We start from the raw sequence: 23,161 nt of genomic DNA on the forward strand, positions 1-23,161 counted from the left end.
TGGACCTTGAGAAGACAGGAGGATTTTGTTAAAGCAACACATTCTGGTATTCCAAATGAGCAAATTCTGTAGTACAAAATTGATTGTTACTGCCATTTGCCTTTGTTACAATGGGCTCAGGAGGAGATTGCTTATTGATTGACATCTTGGATTCTTTTAACAGGTTATTGAGATATGTCCTGAATTAAGGTTACTGGACAACTTACGTGAATGTAACAAACAATTGGATCTTGTACAGAAAGGTCTAAGTGAATATCTGGAGACAAAGAGAGCTTCCTTCCCAAGGTAAGAGATTAATATTCTTTTCAATGCCAGTTTTATGTGAACTTTTTTTTCTGGAGTTGATGGTAAGAGAGATTGTATAGTAGAACACCTGTTTGTTTTATGAGTAATAAGGGCTAGGTTATGAAACAAATTCAGAATCGAATCAGTTTAATTGAAGAAAATGAAATTAGCTGGGTGAAAGAAAGTTGAAGGTCTCCTTAAAAATAGTTTGCAATATTTGTCTACGCCAAGAAATTCCAGTGTCTAAGATGAAGTCTTTCCTTTGAGACCACCCATTTCAACCTAATATAATTTTTCAAATGTGGTGCAACGACAGCACTATTTCATCTGAGTCCTCAGATTGCTGGTTTGAATCCCACTTCAAAGACTAGCTTAAATTTGGACTAATAGTCCAATTCTGTCCAATGGTTTATCTGGATTAGCATCAGCTATTTTAGCTTTGTCACTGGACAGGAGTTGGATTGCTTTCATCATTTATAACACTGAAAGAGTCATCAAGAGAGCAGTTGATTGCTTATTCATTGATTGACTAAGGTCAGTTGAGAGTGTGATTAAAATGTTCCGTCACCTTTCTAGAACTTGAGCTTTTTCTGTGAACAGTGTAGGTTATTGGCACCAAGGACATAAATCCATACGTAGGTTTCAAAACATTACAGAATCACTTCCAGTCTTTTTGGTATGAACATGACTGATGTTTGTCTACTTTCTGATTCAGCCACGCATCTTGCGTCTCTATGAGTTTGCATTGGATGGCCCTATGGATGGCTCGGTAGTCATTGTTCTTGAACAGTGACCACTTGTCAATAATATACATTTTGAAGAAATAATGTTTCTTCAGTAATTTCTGGATTACCTCATTGCTCTTATCAAACCAATGCTGATGCAAATAAGGAGTAGGGCCAGGCATCTGTACAGTAGTGAGTACAGAAGAGTCGTCCTGAATACAGTGATGTCTGTGTTTGTGGTACCTAGACAATTCTTGAATTTCTCTGAGAGATCTCTTCACAACAGCTTTTTTGAGCCTTGAGATATTGAGACACTTCTGGACCTCCTTGCCTTGGCCACAGTTAGGTTGGGGATATATCTTGAAATGATAAAATGATGGTCAGTCCAGCGATTAATGTTGTACTAGCTATGATTTCATGCACGTCCTACTTGTCCACATGCCTAGTGATGAAATAGTTAATTACATGCTGATATTTAAGACATGGTGTTGCAAATAGGGAGGCAAAAAATAAATTAGTCATTAAAAGATCATGTTCAGCACAGATTTTCAGCAAGAGTAGACCATTCTTGTTACACCTGCCACAGCCATTTTTTGATGACCCGTCACACACATGCATCAACCTTTGCATTGAAGTCACCAAGTAAAATTATCTAAACATGTAAATGTATCGTTAAACATATACTATGCATTAAGTTTATTTTTAATATTAAATCTGTGCTCCCTGGCTTCAGAGTCTATGGTACGTTAATATTTTATTGGGTTCAATTTATTTATAACCCTGGAATCATAAAGACTTCAAATAGTCACCTCTTGTAGTGTAAACATTAATATTAATGCTCTCCTTTTTATAAGGTAACCAGATTACTTCAAGTGGACACAAAACAGTGTTTTATATACAATATGTATTATTTTGGACTACCACAGCCATAAATCACAAGATCCTGTTTGGTTTTTCTTCTTCTTCCACTGGTTACCATGCTGATGGCATCAACAAGCTATTCACCAGGCACTGCCAGATTTCACTCCTGTGTTGCCTCCTGCAAATGTGCAGATGCAACTCATATTCATATTGCTCTTTGCATTTCTCCAGAATCACGATTTTGCAGTTTTTCATATTAAATAGAGTCTATTACTCATAAGCCCATCCCTTGCATGATCAATCCAGATCCAGCTGGATTTGCTCCATTTATTCATTTTACTTACAGCCCTTCTGTGCAATATCATAGAGCAACCATCTTTGAAGTAGAATTGCAAGGTTAGGAAATAAGCATATAACAATTCCATCTTTGGCACTGGGTAAGTACAACAGGTAGATAAATATAAGTGTGGTAGTCTAATTACAAAATTGCACAAAGAGCAGAAATTTTAATCTTTTTTTATTACAGATTCTACTTCTTGTCAGATGATGAATTACTTGAGATCTTGTCTCAGACTAAAGATCCTACTGCTGTTCAGCCTCACCTGCGGAAGTGTTTTGAGAATATTGCTCTTGTAAGTCAAAAGAGAAGGAAACAAAGGAAGCTAAAGCACAGTGGTTAAGTGCTAAATCTCAATCTCTGGGACCCTCTTTCTGCGGCTGTAGAGTCCCTCTGTAAAATGAATTTGAAGGATCATAATCTAGCTTCTGGTGGGCAAGTGAGCACCAAACAAAATAATGGCCATTGTATTAGCTGGAACTAAACATGTTCAAGCACAGGAGAATGTCTGCCTAGAGTTTTTTTTTCTTAAATGCCAGTCTGCTGCAGTAAAAACCAAACCTTCTGAAGTTAGGGCTGAGGCAGAGTGGAGGAAGCTTTACTGAGTGTCTAAATGTTTCAAGATGATTTAGGAATATCTGATTATGATGCTTGGTGTTGGAAATGTTCCAATCCCAGCACAAACATCTGATTATCTTGATCAATAAAACAATATTATCAAGAATTTTTTAGTTGTAAACATCAATGTCAGGGCATTTCATGAAGATAGCTAGAATTAATTTGTGGGCAGGGGAAAAGAGAGATGTACAGACAGCGCAGTTTTTTTTAAACTCTATTCCAAAGTTAAATTGTATAAGGGATAATTCATAATATATATATTTCAGGGCGATACCCTAATTCCCCAACAAGGCCTCTTCCAAACCTTTTATAGGGCCTCTATATTCCCCACTTCATGAGAGGACAAAAAATGGTTACAATTTATAATGTGACCTGAAGAAAAATTGCATTCAAGTAAACCTTAATATTTAATCCTTGTTAAACTCCAAAATTGCTGATCCTTATACACAGCTTCTGCCATTATTAACAATCTTTTGGAAATAGAAATGTTAACAATTCTTTACTGAATTCAAAACTTGCCTATCAGTGCCTCAAAGCACAGTGCTGTTTATTACCTTTCAATGGGGCATTTTGTCATATAATTTTTCTAAAGATATGCACCACTGGCTTTCAAATGACTAACAACTTTATAACTAAATTGATAAGAATGACACTGTCATAATACATATTAGAAGAGCTGGTACAGACATGATGAGCTAATGGCCTCCTTCTGCACTGTAACAATTCTTTGATTCTATGAGTCAAAATTCTTTTTAGAAACTATGATGAGATTCCTTAAAATTAATTGACTTTTAAGGTATTTGAACAAATAATCCTTTCTAACAACTTACTTACAATCAAAGTCAAACAAACTGTCCATTATTTTCTGGGTTAAGGCTTAATACCTTTTTGCAATCGAAATTAAGATGCCCAAATGTAAACATCATGCAAATATCAAAAAACTTCCACTTCAGGATAAACATCAAATTTATTTACTACTTTATTTGTAATAAAACATTCCAAGATACTTCATAGACGTGTCAAAAAATGAAGTTAATCATGATTTCATTTAAGATGATATTAGGGCAGATTGTTAAAAAGCATGTTTTAAAGGGGTAGATTTTAAGGAATGTCTTGAAGGAAGATAGAAAGGTGGGAAGACGTAGGGAGGGAGTAATTTGAAGCAATTAAAAACAGGGATGGTTAAAAGGCTAGAATTAATTGAGCACAGGTCCTATAAAGGGTTGTGGGTATGGAAGACACTACAGAGGCGGGGAAGGGAGTGAGGCCACTAACAGATTTGAAAACAGGAATGAGATTTTAAAATTAAGGTGAACCTCGATTTGGAGTTAAGATAGAACTGAGTGCTGGGGCAATAGAGCTTGGTATTAGTAAGGATCCAGGCAGAAGATGTATTGAGGTAAGGAAAATGTTAGGAGAAGGCAAAATTATCGAGATGGGAAATAGACTGCCTTAGTGATGGCATAGATGTATGATTGAAAGTTCATATGACTCCAAAACTGCAAACATTCTGGTTTCGTCTCAGACAGTTGCTAGTGTGAGGAATGGAGTCAGTAGCTAGGGAATGAAGTTGGAAGCAGAGACTGGACGCACATGGCTTCAGTCTTCCAAATATTTCATTGGAGAAAATTTCTACTGGATGTCAGTAAACAATCTGATAATTTATTAGCAGCAGTGAAGCCAAGAAACATAGCAAGAGCTGGCTGTCATTGGCATACAGTACATGTGAAAATTGGCTTTTTCATTTTGGATCATATCACCATAGGCTACATATAGAAGAAAAATAGGAGGTTCAACGTTTCAAGCATAAGGTCTTCATCAAGAATGAGGACGTGGTCCAAGAGAGCTGAGAGATAAATGGGAGGTGGGGGTGGGGCTGGGGGAAGGTAGCTGGAAATGCGATAGGTAGATGAAGGTGGAGGGAGGTGGTAATAGAACAGAGTGGAGGGTGGAGCGGATAGGTGGGAAGAAAGATAGACAGATAGGACAGTTCAAGAGGGTGGTGCCGAGTTGGAAGGTTGGATCTGGGATAAGATGGGGGGAGGGGAAATGAGTAAACTGGTGCAATCCACATTGATCCCGTGTGTTTGGAGGGTCCCAAGGTGGAACATGAGGTGTTCTTCCTCCAGGCGTTGGATGGTTAGTGTTTGGCAGTGGAGGAAGCCCAGGACTTGCAAGTCCTTGGTGGAATGGGAGGGGGTGTTAAAGTGTTTAGCCACGGTTGATAGGTTGTTTAGTGCATGTGTCCCAGAGATGTTCTCTGAAATATTCCGCAAGTTGGCGTCCTGTCTCCCCAGTGTAGAGGAGACCACATCGAGAGCAACGGACACAGTAGATGACGTGTGTGGAAGTACAGTTAAATGTGTGGAAGGATCTTTGGGGCCTTGGTTGGAGGTGAGGGGGGAGGTGTGGGTGCAGGTTTTGCACTTCTTGTGGTGCCAGGGGAAGGTTCCGGGAGTAGAGGGTAGATTGGTGGGGACGTGGACCTAACAAGAGAGTCACAGAGGGAATGGTCTCTCTGGAATGCTGATAGGGGTGTGGAGGGAAATATATCCCTAGTCTGTTGTAGATGGCGGAGATGGTCCCTAAGGATCCTTCCACATCCGACAGAGATTTACTTGTACTTCCACTCACAGCATCTACTGTGTCTGTTGCTCTTGATGTGGTCTCCTGTACACTGGGAAGACAGGACGTCAACTTGCGAAACATTTCAGAGAACATCTCTGAGACACACACACTAAACAACCCCACTGCCCTGTGGCTGAACACTTTAACTCCCCCTCCCACTCCACCAAGGACATGCAAGTCCTGGGCCCCCTCCACTGCCAAATTCTAACCACCCAACGCCTGGAGGAAGGACACCTCATCTTCCATCTTGGGACCCTCCAACCACATGGGGTCAATATGGATTTCACCAGTTTCTTCATTTCCCCTCCCCCCACCTTATCCCAGATCCAACACTCTAAATCGGCACCATCCTCTTGAACTGTCCTAACTGTCCATCTTCCTTCCAACCTATCCACTCCAGCCTCTGCTCCGACCTATCACCATCACCCCCCACCTTCATCTCCCTTTTGCATTCCCAGCTACCTTCCCCCCGCCCCACCCCCCTCCCATTCATCTCTCAGCCCTTTTGAGTTGCCCACTCATTCCTGATGAAGAGCTTATGCTCAAATCGTCGACTCTCCTGCTCCTCGGATGCTTCCTGACCAGTTGTGTTTTTCCAGCACCACACTCTTCAACTCTGATCTCCAGCATCTGCTGGAGAAAAATGGGAGGGGCCAAGGATACATCTATGAGAGGCACCAATGGTAATGGTGTAGGATTGGAAGATAATCTATTACAAGTGATACGCTTGTTATAACTAAATTGATAAGAATTGAACTTGACAAGTGCAGTCCCACCGGGCTGGATGACTATGGAGAATGGTGGTGTGGTTAGTTGTGTCAAAGCTGAAAGATCAAGTGGGAGGAGGATGGATTGTCTGCCCAAGGGAGCAAATCTCTCTGTATTAACTTAGTGTCTCAATCCAAAAATTTGATGCACTAGAGCCTCATTTTACATTTCTTACCAAATTCTGTTCCAGTAAAGCCTTATGCACGGCAATACATAGGTTTTACAGGTTCTTAGAAAAGCAGAAAGTTTCGAGACCCCCCTGCTTCTTGATAGCCAGTTTAAATCCAGTCCCAGAGATGTTCTCTGAAACGTCTTAAATTATATTAGATTTATTTATGTTTTCTAATTTTGCTGTTATGGTGTAAAGGTTTAACATTTTCTATTTAATAGTTAAATTTCCAGGAGGACCTCAACATCACGCATATGTACTCTGCAGAAGGAGAGGAGATTGAACTCTTCAGAACAATCTATCCCACTGGAAATGTGGAGGACTGGCTGCTGGATGTAGAAAAGGTTATGAAGGAAAGTGTAAAAGATAATATTGAGCGATCATTGAAAACATATCCAGAGGTAAGAGAAAATGTTGATGTTGTTGTTTCATTGGCCCCTTCATCAGTCTCCATTGAGTAATAGGTTGTGAAATTGTTTCTGCGGGGTGATAATTACATTTGTGCTCCAGATGGTTTTTATGGAAGAGTAAAAGAACCTTCTTCGTGATTAAATCAAGGGTCATGGATTGTGACTAAGGCACAAATAAAACAAAAGCTGCACTAAAATGAGGCATATTTTATATTTATATTAAGACCGAAATATTGTTCAAAAGAACATTACTGACAATTTGCCTTCAGCAAATGTCAGCATGCATTGTAATGTTGGAATGATTTTCCTCAGATGCTGTCAGCAGGAAGCTTAACTAAGACAATGTGATTACCATAAGTGTCCCACCAAGAAGGAAGACATCTCATTCAAAATGAAAGTTTGTTTGGCACTTTGGTGAGGAAGTCTCCACAGACCTGTTAGAGTCAGTCATAGAGTTGTACAGCACAGAAACAGACCCTTCAGTCCAACTCATCCATGCTGGCCAGATATCTCAGATTAATCTGGTCCCACTTTTGACCATTTGGCCAGATCCCTCCTGTTCATGTACCCATCCAGATGCTTTTTAAATGTTGTCCTGGGTAGTGTTGCCAAACAGAGACCTTGGGGTATAGATTCATAGTTCCTTGAAGATGGAGTTGCAGGTAGACAGAGTAGTGAAGAAGTCATTTGCTTGATTAGAAAAATAGGTTAAATCATAAATATTTAAAATGTTTTTAAAACTCCCATCCTATTGACAAATGTCAAGATATCCAAAGGTGTTTGCTTATACTAATAAGGAATGTAACATCAGTTTGAATTACTGTTTGTAATACTAGTTTGGCCTGAGGCAGCCACCACTGGCTGCACTCAGGCAAAACCTGTCACAGATGCAGACTAGTGGTCCTTAAAGAAGCCACACTTCCCAAGGTATGATTTAAGATACACTTAACTGAATTCATAGCAAAGTGGATCTTGTTGGTCTTATCATTTTAATAAGTCAATTCAAATTTTTCCGATTACTAATTCATGCCCCATAGAATCAAATGCTCCTATTTACTTCCCAAACAAATATTCAGCATTGTTAATTTTAGCAGAATGTAATATCACTACAGATGACTAAATAAGAAGGCAAACCTCATCTGGTCTGTTAAGTACACTTTGTGTTGGCAACTATGTAATGGTATTGCAGATTGCCACATCTTGTGGCTCCCCCAACCATTCTGCTCTCCACTCTACTTCTTTATGCTGTATCTTATAATGTTCTTAATCTTTAGGGGAGATGGTGGCAGAGTGGTAATATTACTGAGTCAATATTCCAGGATACCAACTATTACTCTCGGGACTTGAATTAAATACTGTCATGACAGCTAGTTGAATTTGAATTTAGTAAATAAAATCAGGACATTGAAAGGTAATCTCAGAGATGATGACCATGAAACTACCAACGATTCTCAATGGTACAAACTCAGCTTTTTCACTAAAGGAGGAAGGCTGGCGTCTTTCCTAATCTGGCTTGCATGTGAACCCCCAGATCTATAGCAAACTGTGGTTTTCTTCATAGACCATCAGAAATGGCCTAGTTGGCTGCTCAATTCAAGAGCAACTTGGGATAGACAACAAATAATGGCTTGTCAGCGACACCAACATCCTGTGAAAGTATAAAGAAAAGAATCTTCAAATAAAAGCATCAATAAAGTCAAGTTATGTCCACAACTGTTTATTTTCAGTTAGATAAAGTTCATTGAGACAAATCTCTTAGGAGTATGGCCTGTGACCAATGGAGTGCCACAAGGATCGGTGCTGGGTCCTCTTTTTGTCATTTACACAAATGATTTGGGTGCGTGCATAAGAGGTACAGTTAGTAAGTTTGCAGATGACACCAAAATTGGAGGTGTAGTGGACAGCGAAGAGGGTTACCTTAGATTACAACAGGATCTTGACCAGATGGGCCAATGGGCTGAGAAATGGCAGGTGGAGTTTAATTCAGATAAACGCGAGGTGCTGCATTTTGGGAAAGCAAATCTTCGAAGGACTTATACACTTAATGATAAGGTCCGAGGGAGTGTTGCTGAACAAAGAGACCTTGGAGTGCAGATTCATAGCTCCTTGAAAGTGGAGTCGCAGGTAGATATGATAGTGAAGAAGGTGTTTGGTATGCTCTCTCTTTCTCAGTCAAAATATTGAGTAAAGGAATTGGGCAGTCATGTTTCGGCTGTACAGGACATTGGTTAGGCCACTGTTGGAATATTGCGTGCATTTCTGGTCTCCTTCCTATCGGAAAGATGTTGTGAAACTTGAAAGTGTTCAGAAAAGATTTACAAGGATGTTGCCAAGGGTTGGAGGATTTGAGCTATAGGGAGAGACTGAACAAGCTGGGGCTGTTTTCCCTGGAGTGTTGGAGGCTGAGGGGTGATCTTATAGAGGTTTACAAAATTATGAGGGGCATGGACAGGATAAATAGGCAAAATCTTTTCCCTGGGGTTGGGGAGTCCAGAACTAGAGGGCATAGGTTTAGGGTGAGAGGGGTAAGATATAAAAGAGACCTAAGGGCAACTTTTTCACACAGAGGGTGGTATGTGTATGGAATGGGCTGCCAGACGAAGTGGTGGGGGCTGTTACAATTGCAACATTTAAGGGGCATTTGGATGGGTATATGAATAGGAAGGGTTTGGAGGGATATGGGCCGGGAGCTGGCAGATGGGACTAGATTGGGTTGGGATATCTGGTCGGCATGGACAGGTTGGATGAAGGGTCTGTTTCCATGCTGTACATCTCTATGACTCTATAAGAACCCCCAGAAAATAAAATCACGGTCCATCTGGTTTACTTTCTCATCATCATAGCAATCAATCTCTATCAATTAATCTATGACAGATGCTGATATGAAATTACCCCTGCCAGTGGCAGAGAACTTTAGCAACAAAGTCACCTGTTCCTCCTAAACAGATCCCACCTGTTAAGACTCAAATTACTTGTATAGTATATTCCAAAATATTATTTCTTTGAAAGAAACCTATTGTATTTGCTGTCTGCTTCTGCTGTCTTCTGTTGGAGCCAATGCAATAGAATCCAATGACCACTTGGTCATTGTATGGAGGTGCCAATGTTGGACTGAGGTGAACATACTTAAAAGTCATTCAACACCAGGTTATAGTCCAACAGGTTTATTTGGAAGCACTAACTTTTGGAGCGCTGTTCCTTCATCAAGTAACTGTGCTACAAGATCATAACACATAAAATTTATAAGAAAAGATGACAGTGTCATGCAACTGACACAGTAATCTTTTGCTATAAATTCTATGCCCTATGATCCTGTTCCACAGCTACCTGATGAAGGCCCATACTTCCAAAAGCCCATACTTCCAAAATAAATCTGTTGGACTGTCACCTGGTGTTGTGTGATTTTTCACTTGGTCATTGAAATTGTATTTGCAGAATTGTTAAGTTCTGAGGTCTTTTTAAATGTTAAATCAGCCTCTGATTCTGCCAGTTGGGACTGTCTGATTATTATTAAATAATGAACCCTATGTATACACTGATACAATGCTTATTTATACAGACCAATCGTGCAGAATGGGTCCTGATCTGGCCTGGTCAAGTTGTTATTGCAGGCTGCCAGACCTTCTGGACCATGGAGGTATCTGAAGCGCTACAGATTGGAGATTTGGAAAGCAGACTCTTCCCAAAGCTTGGCAGTCAGGTTTGTGTGTTGGCTACTGGTAGATGCAATGGAATGACTACTGTGCATGTATGCAGGGTTGTAACATTTCTTGCATCATTATCTGCGTGTACTGACCTCAATTTCACAGTAATTGACTGTGAAGTACAAATGTTACCTCAAAACAAGTAATAACAGTAATATGCAGAGATAAATATTAAAGTGGTAATAGTACCACTTTATTTTGGTCGTTTCACAAATGAGTTTACTTACAAGACTTCCAATAATTTGAAAACCCTTAATGCTTGATTCTTATATCCTTGGTGTTTAACTAGTTGTTTTTCTTGAAACTCTTGCCTCAGGACACCTACTCTAAAGTAAACAATTAAACAAGAGTGCTGGACTGAGAAACCACAACAAAAGGTCAATCAGAGGAAAGAATGGCCTTTTCAAAACAAAATCTGTTCACGGGATGGGACTGTTGCCAAATTGATAAATTGCTGCAATACATCTTGTAATTGGTAAACAGTGCTGTCATGTGTGCTGGCACTGGTGGAGTAAATAAGTGTTTAAAGCAGTGAATGGGTTGCAGACCAATCAAACTATTTTGTTCTGAATGAAGTTTACCTTTTTGAGTGTTGTTAGAGCTGTATTCATTCAGATAAATGTGGAGTATTCTGTCATTCTTGATTTATGCCTTGTATGTGGTGGAAAGACTTTGGGAAGTTGGGAGGTGAGTCACTCACTCACCAAACCTCTGATTTGTTCTTGCAGGCAGAGTATTTATATGATTATTCCAGTTCATTTCTACTCAAAGGTAATGCAAGTTGTTATTGGTGAAAGAATCAGTGATAGTATGACTATTAAATGTCATGGGAAGATGGTTGGATTCTCTCTTGTTTGAGGTGGTCATTACCTAGCATTCTTATGGTACAAATGTTGTTCACCATTTATCAGACCAAGCCTGAATATTTTCCATGTCTTTTTGCATTGGGAGACAGACTGCTTTACTATCTGAGGAATTAGAAATGGTGTTGAATACTGTACAATCACCAATGAACATCCCATTTCTGAATCGCTGGAGATAAAGCCATTAATGGAGAAACTGATGATGTTTAGGACAGTACTGTCACAAAGCTAGTCCCTTTTTCTTTCTAAAAGCTGTTCCTTGGCTCAAGGAGACTCTGTCCTTGATGCTTTTCAGTGGGGTAATAAACTGGGTACAGAGACGAAAAGGATTTTGAGAGGCCCTTTGTTTATATGTAAACAGATGAGGCTTCAAGCTAAAGTGGCCATGTTTTAGAAGTGACCTGTATGAAGAAAGGAGACTGGTCAGCTTTTTGCCTGAGCTGAACAGTTTTAGTTCAGTCCGAGCTGGTGAGACATTCAACAGGGAGCTGTGTGGAAACTCTCTCTCTCTCTCTCTCTCTCCATCTTCTGCCCTCAACTTCAACCTATAAGCATGTGTTCCACTTATACTGGTTTTTAAAAGGAGTTTGTTATTGGGACTGTTGTGTATATTCGGAACAGCATAATTAAGTCTAGTTGGATAGGCTGAGTCCTGTAGGGGTTCTTTATTCTGTTCTTTGTGTTTCATTGTGTAATTTTGTGAATAAATTTTTGTCTGTTTTAAAATATAGTAGGAGAAATTGAGGACTGCAGATGCTGGAGATCAGAGATGAAAATGTGTTGCTGGAAAATCTCAGCAGGTCAGGCAGCATCCAAGGAGCAGGAGAATCGACATTTCGGGCATGAGCCCTTCTTCAGCATTCCTGAAGAAGGGCTCATGCCCGAAACGTCGATTCTCCTGCTCCTTGGATGCTTCCTGACCTGCTGTGCTTTTCCAGCAACACATTTTCAGTTAAAATCTAGTAGTCAACCTAATTATCTTATTCTGGGTAATTTTCACTGTACACTTACTGAAACAAATTGCAAAGTTTTGTTCTGAGGCTGCCTGCTTAATAATGTTTTGAGTGGTCTGGCCTAGTCCATAACACTACCCTAAGAAATCTTTGAAGCAATATCCATGGCTAAGAGGATTAACCTCCAAAAACCATTTATCTACCCTTTGTGTCTGATATGATTTCAGCTAGTGGAGAGGTTTTCCCTTGATTCTCTGGCTCCCTGATACCATGTTTGGTCATATGCTGCTTTAATGTCAAGGAACGCAACTCTAACCTCAGCTCATTTGTTCATGTTTTGACCAAACTTTAATGAGGTCTGGAGTTCAGTGAGCTTTACAAAATCTGAATTTTTTTCAAAGGGGTAATAAACCGGGCCAGGCTCCAATCAGTTTGGTTTGGTACAGAGATGAAAAGGATTTTGAGAGGGATTTTGTTTATATGTAAACAGATGAGACGTCAGGTTTTTGGTGACTGTGTCAATTGATATCATTCATCATTTTGCTGATAATGCAGTTTGATGGAGAAATAATTGGCAGATTGGATTTGTCCTTTTTTTTGTAGACAGGGCACAACTCAATGAACTATGTTAGTGCACAGATGCTATTTTTGTTGTTGTGCTGGAAAAGCTTGACTGAGAAAATGTCTAATTTTGGGGCACAGTCTTAAGCGCTACAGCTGAAATGTTGTTAGAACCTATTGTCTTTGCTGGATCCAATGTACTCAGCTTTATATTGATACCATATAGACTAAATTAAATTAGCTGCCGGTAGGTACCTGTAGTGATGGGGAGCTCAGAAGGAGGTAGAGATGGATCATCTACTTGGTACATCTAACTGAAGGTGGTTGAAAGTACTTCAGCCATTTTGTTGTGTATTGACAGACTGAACTCTGCAATCATTAAAGGATTTGCTCCTGCTGTTTTATCAGTTTATTTGTTAACCATTATATATGATTGGATGTGGTCAGGATTACAGTGTGTTGATTTAATCTGTTGGATATGGAATTGCCTAGTTCTGTCTATAAAATGTTTTTCCGCTGTTTAGAACTCCATTTGTACCAAGTTGACATCTTGCTTTTAAGTACAAAAAACAATACAACACAGTAACAGGCCCTCGGCCTTTCAAGCCTGCAATAACACATTTTGCCCTTCCATACTAAAACTGTCTTCACTTACATGATCTGTATCCCTCTAGTCCCTTCCTATTCATGTATTTGTCCAGGTACTTCTTGAATGCTGCTATTATGTCTGCTTCCACCATCTCCTCTGGCAGCATGCTCCAGACACTTATCACCCTTCGTTTGAAGAACTTGCCTCACACATCTCTTTTAAACATCCCCCCCCCCCGCACCTTGAACCTGTGTCCCCTAGTAATTGACCCCACCATCATGGAAAAAAGCCTCATACTTCCCACTCTATCCATACCATTCACAATCTTATAAACTTATTTTAGGTCGCCTCTCAACCTCCTGCGTTCTACTGAAAACAAACCCAGTCTATCCAAACATTCTTTATAGCTAACATTTCCCATACCAGGCAACATCCTGGTAAACCTTTTCTATACCCGCTTCAAAGCATCCACTTCATTCTGGTAATGTGATGACCAGATTCAATATTCCAAGTGTTGCCTAACTAAAGTTCTGAAAAGCTGCAGCACAACTTGTTTATCCTTATATTCAATGCCCCTTCCAATGTAGGCAAGCATGCCCTAGGCCTTTTTTACTACCTCAGCTGTCTGCGCTGTCACTTTCATTGATCTGTTGACCTGCACACCCAGATCCCTCTGCCTATCAATACTCCTAAGGGTTCTGCCATTCACTGTATAATTTTCACTTGTACTTAACCTTCCAAAATGCATTACCTCACATTTGTCAGGATTAAACTCCATCTGCCATTTTTCTGCCTAAGCCTCCAACTGATCTATATCCTGCTGTATCCTCTGATAGTCCTCCTCACTATCCGCAACATTACCACTCTTTGTATCATCCACAAACTTACTAATTAGACCAGCTACATTTTCCTCCAAATCATTTACGTAGACCATGAATGGCAGAAGCCCCAGCACAGATCCCTATGGAACACTACTAGTCACAACCCTCCATGCTGAAAAGCATCCTTCCACTGCTACCCTCTGTCTTCTATGACTAAGCTAGATCTGTATCCATCTTGCCAGCTCACCTCTGATACCATATGACTTCACCTCTTGTGCCAATCTGCAATGTCAAAGAATGCTTGTGCTACTATTACTGTCGAAAGTGTGGTGCTGGAAAAGCACAGCAGGTCAGGCAGCATCCAAGGAGCAGGATAATTGACATTTCAGGCAAAAGGCTTGTTCTTACACATTTCTTATTGCACCATAGCTGCCCCTTTGACGGCAATGGTAGAGTTTACAAAGATGCCAGGCCATAAAATTAGATAACGCTGGAAAACAATTTTGATGCTACTGATTGCGCACAACACCTCATGAATGCCCAGATTTGAGATGTTAATCATGATTGTTGGTCATGTCTTTTGGTGGCTAGTTGGTGTTCATGTATCCTGGTGGCTAGTTTCCTGCCCATTTGTCCAATGTAATGTTTGTTGCAGTCCTTGCAGGGTATTTTGTATATGATTGTTCATTCTGCTGGTTCTTGGTACAGGGTCCTATAAATTCATCAGGAGCTCTTTCAGTGTGGTGGTAGATTTGTGGGCTACCATGTTGCAAAGAGGAAGAGAACAATAACAGACTCCCTTTCCTGGACGTCACAGTCGAACGAAAAGCCAATGGAGAGCTATAGACCAGTGTGTACTGGAAAGCCACACATACTGACCAGATACTCAGCTGGCTCATTCCTGATGAAGGGCTCCTGCCTGAAACGTCGAATGTCCTACTCCTCGGATGCTGCCTGACCTGCTGTGCTTTTCTAGCACCACTCTAATCTTGATACAGGTGCAATCATCCCAACCCCACAAACAAAACTGTATCAGGACATTATTTAAACAAGCCACAACACACTGCAGCACCCAGGAACTATGAGAGGACAAGGAAAAACACCTACACTATGTATTCAGGAACAATGTGTACCCAATAATCGCAGTCAGCTGGTTCCTGAACAACAGACCTAGATAAGAACACACAACATGCCCAGACACTGTAGCCACCCTGCCATATATCAAAGATATCTCGGAGATGGCGACCAGACAACTCCGGCCGTTATGCATCATGGTAGCCCACAAACCTAGCACCACACCGAAACAGCTCCTGATGAATTTAAAGCACCCTATACCAACAACTAGCAGATCGAACATCATATATAAAATACCCTGCAAGGACTGCAACAAACATTACGTTGGACAAACAGGCAGGAAACTCACCACCAGGACACATGAACACCAACTAGCCACCAAAAGACCAACTATCACTGGTATCCATACACACAGACGAAGAGGGACACCAATTCAACTGGGACAATGCATCCATCCCGGGACAGGCTAAACAAAGACACGCACAGGAATTCCCAGAGGCCTGTCATTCAAACTGGAACTCCATTAATTAACATATAGATTTGGACCCCATTTACCAACCTCTCCAAAAACAGAATTGGAAATTACATCATCTACCACAACAAACCGAGACAGATAAATAGCAAACAGGGCTATTCACCAGAGGCTCACTGATGATGATACCGAGCATGGTGACAAAATGTTTGAGAACAAATCTATCAGCTCAGCGAGCAAATTTACAATCTGATCTACAATCTAAACCACAAGTCTTCTCCAAAATTGATAAAAATTAATGTTTGCAAAATCAGTGTTTAAGTACTGAACAGAGTCCCATGATAATTGAAAGTTTCCATGTATTTATAACAAGTGACCGAATGGCACCTTATCAAATGCCTTCTGAAAATTCAAATGCAAATATATTTCCCTTTAGCTGACCCTCATACCTCAATTAAATTTATCAAATTCATGCTTTTTCTCTTAACAGCTTGTGCCTTTCTGAAACTTCTCTTATGTCATCCTGGGGTTAACTCTTTGATGGTAATGTAAAATATGAACTCTTGAATTTTAATTTCATTGTTTGATTTGACACTTGGGGCTTTAATGGACTGAAATGATTTTTTAAAAGCAACTAAAAACATTGACTTAAATGGCCACAGACATCACCGAAGCACAAGTGACTGAGTTTCAAAGTGGATTTGACTGGACCAGGAAGCCCAGGTTTATGTCCTACCTGCCCCAGACATGTAATGGGTTGATTAAAAATCAAAATGGATTTGCCAACAGACAGCCAAGCTGAAAATAACACTTCATCCAAAGGCACTGCAACCAACGAGCAAGACCCTCAGAAAGTGCAAAAAGGCATTCGATGATATTCACATTTTGGAGATGAAAATATCGCCTGTAATTATCAAGCTTGCAGACAATAAACTTAGGCTTGGAAATACACAAACAAGCTTGTATTTCAAACAGCTAGCTGTGATGGAAGAAGATAGATTTTGGACTGCAGAACTGAAATCAGCTGGGAAAACATCTCTCTCTACTTCTTAAGTAGGAAGAGTGCCCAGTGACTATATGGATTAAAAAAGAACATCAGAACAATGAGAAATCAAGGATAATTCCAGTGCAGGGGAAGTGGGCTGAGAAATGGCAAATGAAGTTTAATATAGATAAGTGTGAAGTCTTGCAATTTGGAAAGTCAATTCAAGATAAAAGTTTCATGGTGAATCGTATGGCCTTAAGGAGTGTAGTGGAACAGAGGGACCTTGAAGCTCAAGTGCACGGTTCTCTGAAAGTGGAGTCACAGGTAGGCAGGGCAGTGAAGAAGGCTTTTGGCACACTGGCCTTCATCAGTCAGAACATTCAGTTTAGAAGTTGGGAAGTTAAGTTGCAGTTGTACAGCACATTGGTGAGGCCACAATTAGAATTTTTGTTCAGTTTTGGGTACCTTGCTATGGGAAGGATGTTATTAAACTGGAAAGAGTGCAGAAGAAATTTACAAGTATATTACCAGGGCTCAACAGTCTGCGTTATAGGTAGAGGTTGGACAAGCTAGAACCTCTTTCTTCACAGTGTAGGAGGAATCTTATGGAAATATATAAAATCATAAGAGGCATGGACAGGGTGAATGCACTCAGTCTTTTTCCCAGGGTTGGAGAATCACAGACTCAAGGACATTGGTTTAAGGTTAGAGCAGAAAGAATAAAAGGGAACCTGAGGGGCAACATTTTTTACACAGAGGGTTGTACACATATGGAATGAGCTACCGGTAGAAGTTGTTGAGGCAGGTACATTAACAACTGTTAAGAAGGTGTAGGTGTGTACTGTACTTTTAAGAGAGACTGGAAGCTGGCACGGACGTAGAGAGGCACAGAATGTGCTGAAAGAATTTAAAATGTAGCATTTGACTGTGGAACCAATAATGCAGCTAGTTACGATGATACAAAAACAATTCACATTTGGCCAAGCAGTTTAATCTATGCCCCAGATACCAAAATCCAATCAAATTTGAATTTGGTGTTTTGATGACCTTAAAACAATGAAATGGTCCGATGCTTTGGGGTATAACACTGGACATTTTGAACAGTTAGGGAGAGAACTTCCAAGATGGGCAGGACTGGCAGCTTAATGTTCCAGGATACAAATTCTACAGGAAGGATAGAAAGGGAGGCAAGAAAGGAGGGGGAGTGGCATTTTTGATAAGGGATAGCATCACAGCTGTGCTGAGGGATGATATTCCTGGAAATATATCCAGGGAAGTTATTTGGGTGGAACTGAGAAATAAGAAAGGGATGATCACCTTATTGGGATTGTATTATAGACCCCTTAATAGTCAGTGGGAAATTGAGAAACAAACTTGTAAGGAGATCTCAGCTATCTGTAAGAATAATAGGGTGGTTATGGTAGGGGATTTTAACTTTCCAAACATAGACTGGGATTGCCATAGTGTTAAACGTTTAGATGGGGAGGAACTTGTTAAGTGTGTACAAGAAAAGTTTCTGATTCAGTATGTGTAAGTACCTACTACAGAAGGTACAACACTTGACCTACTCTTGGGAAATAAGACAGGGCAGGTTACTGAGGTGTCAGTGGGGGTCAGCGACTATAATTCTATTAGATTTAAAACAGTAATGAAAAAGGAAAGACCAGATTTAAAAGTTGAAGTTCTAAATTGGACAAAGGCTAATTTTGATGGTATTAGGCAAGAAGTTTCAAAAGCTGATTGGGGGCAAATGTTCGCAGGTAAAGTGACGGCTGGAAAATGGGAAGCCTTCAGAAATGAGATAACGAGAATCCAGAAAAAGTGTATTCCTGTTAGGGTGAAAGGAACGGCTGGTAGGTATAGGGAATACTGGATGACTAAAGAAATTGAGGGTTTGGTTAAGAAAAAGGAAGCATATGTAAGGTATAGACAGGATAGATTGAGTGAATCCTTAGAAGAGTATAAAGGCAGAAGGAGTATACTTAAGAGGGAAATCAGGAGGGCAAAAAGGGGACATGAGATAGCTTTGGCAAATAGAATTAAGGAGAATCCAAAGGGTTTTTACATATACATTAATGACAAAAGGATAACTAGGGAAAGAATAGGGCCCTTCAAAGATCAACAAGGTGGAGCTGCAGAAAATGGGGGAGATACTAAATGAGTATTTTGCATCAGTATTTACTGTGGAAAAGGATATGGAAGATATAGAATGTAGGGAAATAGATGGTGACACCTTGCAAAATGTCCATATTACAGAGGAGGAAGTGCTGGATGTCTTGAAACAGATAAAAGTGGATAAATCCCCAGGACCTGATCAGGTGTACCTTATAACTCTGTGGGAAGCTAGAGAAGTGATTGCTGGGCCTCTTGCTGAGGTATTTGTATCATCGATATTCACAGATGAGGCGCCAGAAGACTGGAGGTTGGCTAACTTGGTGCCATTGTTTAAGAAGGGTGGTAAGGACAAGCCAGCAAACTATAGACCAATGAGCCTGACATCGGTGGTGGGAAAGTTATTTTTAGATTCCCTACAGTGTGGAAACAGGCCCTTTGGCCCAACAAGTCCACACCGACCCTCCAAAGAGCAACCCACCCTGACTAGTGCACCAATCACTACGGGCAATTTAGTATGGCCAATTCACCTAACCTGCAAATCTTTGGACTGTGGAAGGAAACCGGAGCACCCGGAGGAAACCCATGCAGACACGGGGAGAATATGCAAACTGCACACAGATAGTTGCCCGAGGCAGGAATTGAACCTGGGTCCCTGACACTATGAGGGAGCAGTGCTAACAACTGAGCCACCATGCCGTCCAAGTTGTTGGAGGGAATCCTGAGGGACAGGATGTACATGTATTTAGAAAGGCATGGACTGATTAGGGATAGTCAACATGACTTTGTGTGTGGGAAATCATATCTCACAAACTTGATTGAGTTTTTTGAAGAAGTAACACAGATGATTGATGAGGGCAGAGCAGCAGATGTGATCTATATGGACTTCAGTAAGGTGTTCGACAAGGTACCCCATGGGATACCGGTTAGCAAGATTAAATCTCACAGAATACAGGGTGAACTAGCCATTTGGATACAGAACTGGCTCAAAGGTAGAAGACAGAGAGTGGTGGTGGAGGGCTTGTTTTTCAGACTGGAGGCCTGTGACCAGTGGAGTGCCATAAGGATCGGTGCTGGGCCCTCTATTTTTTGTCATTTGCATAAATGATTTGGATGCGAGCATAAGAGGTACAGTTAGTAAGTTTGGAGATGACACCAAAATTGGAGGTGTAGTGGACAGCGAAGAAGTTTACCTCAAATGACAACAGGATCTTGACCAGATGGGCCAATGGGCTGAGAAGTGGCAGATGGAGTTTAATTCAGATAAATGCGAGGTGCTGCATTTTGGGAAAGCAAATGTTAACAGGACTTATACATTTAATTGTAAGGTCCGAGGGAGTGTTGCTGAACAAAAAGACCTTGGAGTGGAGGTTCATAGCTCCTTGAAAGTGGAGTCACAGGTAGATAGGATAGTAAATAAGGCGTTTGGTATGCTCTCTTTTATTGGTCAAAATATTGAGTACAGGAGTTGGGAGGACATGTTGCAGCTGTACAGGATATTGGTTAGGCCACTGTTGGAATATTGCATGCAATTTTGCTCTCCTTCTTATCAGAAAGATGTTATGAAACTTGAAAGAGTTCAGAAAAGATTTACAAGGATGTTGCCAAGGTTGGAGAATTTGAACTATACGGAGAGCTGAGCAGGTTGGGGCTGTTTTCCCTGGAACGTCGGAGGCTGAGGGGTTGACTTTATAGAGGTTTACAAAATTATGAGGGGCATGGATAGGATAAATAGGCAAAGTCTTTTCCCTGGGATCAGGGAGTCCAGAACTAGAGGGCATAGGTTTAGGGTGAGAGGGGAAAGATATAAAAGAGACTTAGGGGGCAACTTTTTCACAGAGGGTGGTATGTGTATGGAATGAGCTGCCAGAGGAAGTAGTGGAGGCTGATTACAAATGCAACATTTAAGGGGCATTTGGATGGGTATATGAATAGGAAGGAAGGGTTTGGAGGGATATGGGCTGGTTGCTGGCAGGTGGGACTAGATTAGGTTGGCATGGACGGGTTGACCGAAGGGTTTGTTTCCATGCTGTACATTTCTATGACTCTAAGTATAGACTGTTAGCCAAATAGCCCTCTGAGGGTACCTGTTCAAAGGGAAGCTTGTGAGGCAGAATACTGAAGAAAAGATGATCGAGGAAAATCTACAGAGGAAGGTACAAAGAGAAGATTCAACAGCTGGCTGGCTTTGAAATTTGAATTTAGTTTGTAAATCTTAATCGGGGTTTTAATTGGATCAATATTGTGGAGTGGGGAGGTAAAGATAGGTTTAAGAGAGAGTAAAAAGTTGTTAAGAAATAAAATTGTTAATTTTCACTTTAAATAGTGACCTCTGGGATAATTCTTTGCCTCTTGAATTTCAACAGAATATGATGCGAGGTGAGCTTTTGTTTGTTGGCTTTAAATTAGCAGAGGGGTTTACCCCATGTCATAACACAACATTTAGAGTCATAGAGAGTTGTACAGCACGAAACAGACCCTTTGGTCCAACCCATCCCATGCCGACCAGATATCCCAACCCAATCTAGTCCCACTTGCCAGCACGAGGCCCATATCCCTCCAAACCCTTCCTACTCATATACCCATCCAAATGACTTTTAAATGTTGCAACTATACCAGCCTCCACCAGGCTTCCCCAGGCAGTTCATTCCATACACGTACCACCCTCTGCATGAAACATTTAGCCCTTAGGTCTCTTTTATATCTTTCCCCTCTCACCCTAACCTATGCCCTCTAGTTCTGGACTCCCCCATCTCCGGGAAAAGACCTTGTCTATTTACCCTATCCATGCCCTTCATGATTTTATAAACCTCTCAAAGGTTACCCCTTAACCTCTGAGGCTCTAGGGAAAACAGCCCAGCCTATTCAACCTCTCCCTGTAACATTTAAAAAACATTTATACAAATACATAGATAGAAAAGGTTTAGAAGGATATGGGCCAAGTGCAAGGAAATGGTGTTAGCGTAGGTTGACATTTTGATTGCCAAGGACCAGTTTGGGCCAAAGGGCCTGTCTCCTTGCCATAAGACTCTGACTCTATGACTTCATCCAAGACATCAATTAAACAATCGTAGTTTCAGTTTAAAATCTTACACCTTAAGGACTCCCTAAGTACTATAAGCAGTATATTTTAAAATCTTTTTTGTATGGGATACTGTCCCTTTTTAAATTTGCACCTGTGTGTATGCTTGACATTGAGTCTTTTTTCTCAGAGTTAGCAGATAATAAAATTGTATATGAAAACATTATCTCACTGCAGCTACATGGAAAATTTGTAAACTCATTTTAATTGGAGAGAAGTATAGCCCCACGTTAAAAAGAGCAGAAACCTTTGTTGCAGGCTCTTGTGGAGGTTGAAAAGAAGGGTGCCGATTCACCCCTCCTCACCTGGTTCGAATACCCTACAACTGATGTTAAGCTAACAGCTTTTTCTTAGCTTATCTCTTTTGCCCGACTTTGGACAAATATTTCGTTCACAGCCATACTCTGGTACTGTGCCTGCTTCTAAAAATTTCAGAAAATAATAATTGTCCCTGCACCTCTCCTTCCCAACTTCCTTCAAACATTCTAGGCCATTTACTACCTGGGTTTGGTTTTGTTCACTCTTAATTTTGTTAACATTTTAATTAATTTTTAATATTTATCTCAAGTGCTGATTCTTCCTCACAATTCTCAGGTACTGCTATAGTATTGAATGCTGATTAGCCTTATGCTTCTTTTGTATGACTTCAAAATTTCTTTTTCGAAATCAATAGCTGAATGATTTGGTGAGTCTCGTGAGAGGGAAGCTGACGAGAATGCAAAGAACAATATTATCAGCACTGATTGTGATTGAAGTACATGCCAAGGACGTAGTGGCTAACCTTCTGGAGGAAAATGTTCAAAGTGAAAATGACTTTGAATGGATCAGCCAGCTTCGGTAAATGCTTGTTTTATTATTAGATCAGTTTAAATGGTTTGCAACAGAGACGAGTGGTTTACCACCATCATTATCCAGTGTACTAGAAGTCAAGTGGTTCTTCCACATAGCTTCCTGAAATGAAACAAGTACAGAGTCATAGAGTCATAGAGATGTATTGCAAGGAAACAGACCCTTCGGTCCAATCCGTCCATGCCGACCAGATATCCCAACCCAATCTAGTCCCACCTGCCAGTACCCGGCCCATATCCCTCCAAACCCTTCCTATTCATATACCCATCCAAATGCCTCTTAAATATTGCAATTG

General features: G+C 40.6%; 1 protein-coding gene across 1 annotated transcript in view; it reads left to right on the top strand.

Moving 5' to 3' along the window:
• dnah1 (dynein, axonemal, heavy chain 1) overlaps window positions 1–23,161 on the top strand; it is a 425,483-nt gene that overhangs the window by 139,922 nt on the left and 262,400 nt on the right. The window contains exons 24-28 of the mRNA XM_072582714.1: window positions 164–285; window positions 2,398–2,503; window positions 6,613–6,792; window positions 10,361–10,501; window positions 22,691–22,854. Coding sequence (XP_072438815.1) covers window positions 164–285; window positions 2,398–2,503; window positions 6,613–6,792; window positions 10,361–10,501; window positions 22,691–22,854 — 713 coding nt within the window. The remainder of the gene's footprint in view (window positions 1–163; window positions 286–2,397; window positions 2,504–6,612; window positions 6,793–10,360; window positions 10,502–22,690; window positions 22,855–23,161) is intronic.

The sequence above is a fragment of the Chiloscyllium punctatum genome, chromosome 12, assembly GCF_047496795.1.
Source record: "Chiloscyllium punctatum isolate Juve2018m chromosome 12, sChiPun1.3, whole genome shotgun sequence".
NCBI classification, from domain to species: domain Eukaryota; kingdom Metazoa; phylum Chordata; class Chondrichthyes; order Orectolobiformes; family Hemiscylliidae; genus Chiloscyllium; species Chiloscyllium punctatum.